The sequence below is a fragment of the Apis dorsata genome, unplaced genomic scaffold (assembly GCF_000469605.1).
Source record: "Apis dorsata unplaced genomic scaffold, Apis dorsata 1.3 scaffold_82, whole genome shotgun sequence".
Taxonomy (NCBI): Eukaryota; Metazoa; Arthropoda; class Insecta; order Hymenoptera; family Apidae; genus Apis; species Apis dorsata.
Window position 1 is genome coordinate 1,315,493 of NW_006263380.1, and position 2,549 is coordinate 1,318,041.

General features: G+C 33.8%; 1 protein-coding gene across 1 annotated transcript in view; it reads right to left on the minus strand.

Moving 5' to 3' along the window:
- Positions 1-509, minus strand: part of LOC102680839 — a 12,856-nt gene extending 12,347 nt beyond the window's left edge. Inside the window, exon 1 of the mRNA XM_031508320.1 lies at positions 195-509. Within this exon, the coding sequence (XP_031364180.1) occupies positions 195-295 (101 nt within the window). The 5' untranslated portion in view covers positions 296-509. The remainder of the gene's footprint in view (positions 1-194) is intronic.
- Positions 510-2,549: the final 2,040 nt, after the last annotated feature.

Genomic DNA, 2,549 nt, shown 5'->3' on the forward strand with positions numbered 1-2,549 from the left:
CCTCTCTCTCTTTCTCTCTCCGTTTAAAGAAACGTGCCTATGCCCAACCGTGCCTCTTTGAAGACACGTGTCTCCAATTTATTCTTTATTCAAACGTTTTTTACGTTTCTTCTTTAAATTAAATACAAAGGGAACGGACGAATTTGATTGTTCGCAAGGCATCTCAACTATTAAGTAGTGTGTGTTGTATGTACCCGAGTAATAAAGCGTTTATCCGAAGTACAGGGGCTAGCATTAGCAACACTCCAATTATCATCTCTTCCGTGATCACGAGAGGCCGAGACGTCGCACCCATGATCGCGTTATTGCGTGTTCGAGGAAGCGTAATATCTCGGCGTGCGTGCGAATCACCCTGCTGCCGCTTACTTATCGATTTATCCTATACCGCCAGATAAGATTAAACGATTTTCACGAGATCCACTCGCCAGTGGTCTTCGTGAATAAACAACGTCAACGACGATGTTACAACAGCAGCACGACTGAATTCCGCTCGATTTCAGGCCACTATTTATTCCACATCGTGTGTCTCGTGTTCCCCACCTACGTGTTCGTCAAGCGCTTCGTGCTGTTATCTGCTCCGGGTATTGTTCGGTGATTTCTCGTTTCCGTTTTTCCCTTTCTTTCCTTTTTTCCCCCTCCCCCTCTTTTTTCTTCTTATTAAAGGGCATGCGTTCGCGAATCGTGGAACGATCATTGGAAATACAGGGAAATCGGTATACTTATCTGATCAAGGATCATTGTCGAAAGCCTTCGTCGGAGGATGGCCAACGGTATTTCCCTCATCATGCATTTGGAACTTCAATCGTCAACCCTGTTACGATCGCCCGTATTTTCCAATTTACCACACTTTTTTCAAGGATCGTCTTATGCATTTATCACGATCAAAATTGTATTAATCTTTCTAATCGATTAGACCATCTTCCGTTCTTCGTATATATATTAAATTTTCTGAAAGCGATAAGGATTCAGTATCGTGTTTCTAAAACGTGATTCCATAATGATTTTTATTAGGGTAAAAAAGTTTGATGATAAGAGTGTTTGAAATATTAGTGTTTTCTTTTTCATTGTAATTGAATAATGTTTCTTTAAAATTAATTTATAGATAGGAATAAGATTATTTATTCTGTTAACCGTGTTATGATATCAAACGATATAAGGATGCGGGTATCCCATATTTTCACGTTATTCCTGAATTATCTTTATTTTATTTTTATTTTTTTTTTGTTTCTACATTTTGCAATCATATTGAATCTAATAAACGTTATCGAGGAAAAAAAAATGCATGCATTTAACGAAGGACGCGTCCTTATTTCGATGTATTAAGCTTATCAATGGGAAATTAAATATTAATTTTCTCTGTGATTATTTAAAGGCCAAACTTAAAATTGATCGTCTCCTCGTGCAAATAGTATTTATCGAGTTTGGAAGTGATCAATAATATGTCCTCTTAATCTTAATGGCCGAATCGATTAGACGAAACGTATTACAAGGATATTTAATTTTCTTTCGTGAATTCCTTTTTACACGTTTATAGATAGATAATAACATGATAACGACCAAGGTAACAATAAATTCCACTTTTCGCCATGCGAATTTTGTAAATAAAGATAAAACATTCATTATTTTTTTTTGTTACCTGTAAAGATAATTCAAAAAAATAAATTTTTCATTAAGGATAAATAATACTATTGATAGGAAAAAAAAAAAAAAAAAAATCAAATCGAATGGAAGAAAAAATTATGAATATTCGTAAAAGGGAAATTTCACATCGAGTGCCTGGAGTTATTTTATATTCGATCAATAAATTTTCTACTACGAGGTTATACGATTAGATACAACATTTTTCCTACTTGTCAATAGTTTACGCAATCATTGTTTACTCGTGTGCATATTAAAGGGTACATTACGAAGCAATTCATGTCAACATTTCCAGGTACGATACACATGTAGAATTTTATCGAGAATCAAAGTTCGATAAATAATTAAATCTTTTTTATTAATCAACATTTGAAATTCGAATTGTATCAAAATGAATAACATAGATAATTAGTTAGTATCCACTGTTTTTAATCACAGGGTTTTCATTTTATTGTTTTACACCTTTTTTTATCTTGAAAAGGCCTTGCGTGTCGGTTGTGTGTTAAATATTGATTTGCAACAACTGTTATAAAGACCTCGACTCGTATCAACGTTTTCGTTAAATGAATATAATATTCGTCGCGTCGGTTGAAAATTGTTATAAGAAAACGGAAAGAAATTAACCGCGTTTCCCCAAAAAGTTTAAATTATTTGGAACGCAGATTGTAAAATATATACATTTCAATAAAGTTTATATTTGAACAACATAAATTATTTTTGATATCGTGTTGGTGGGCCACCGTTAAAATTTTCTTTAATGACATTCCTTAAAAACTGGTTTCTTTCTGTACCTTCTCAGCTTTATCGCTGTCTAATCGGTACCGGAAGCGGATCTTTTGTTACCTGCAACCACGTATTTCGAAAGTGCCGAAAATGAAAACTAAATGATAAAAAAAAAAAAAAAAAAAAAA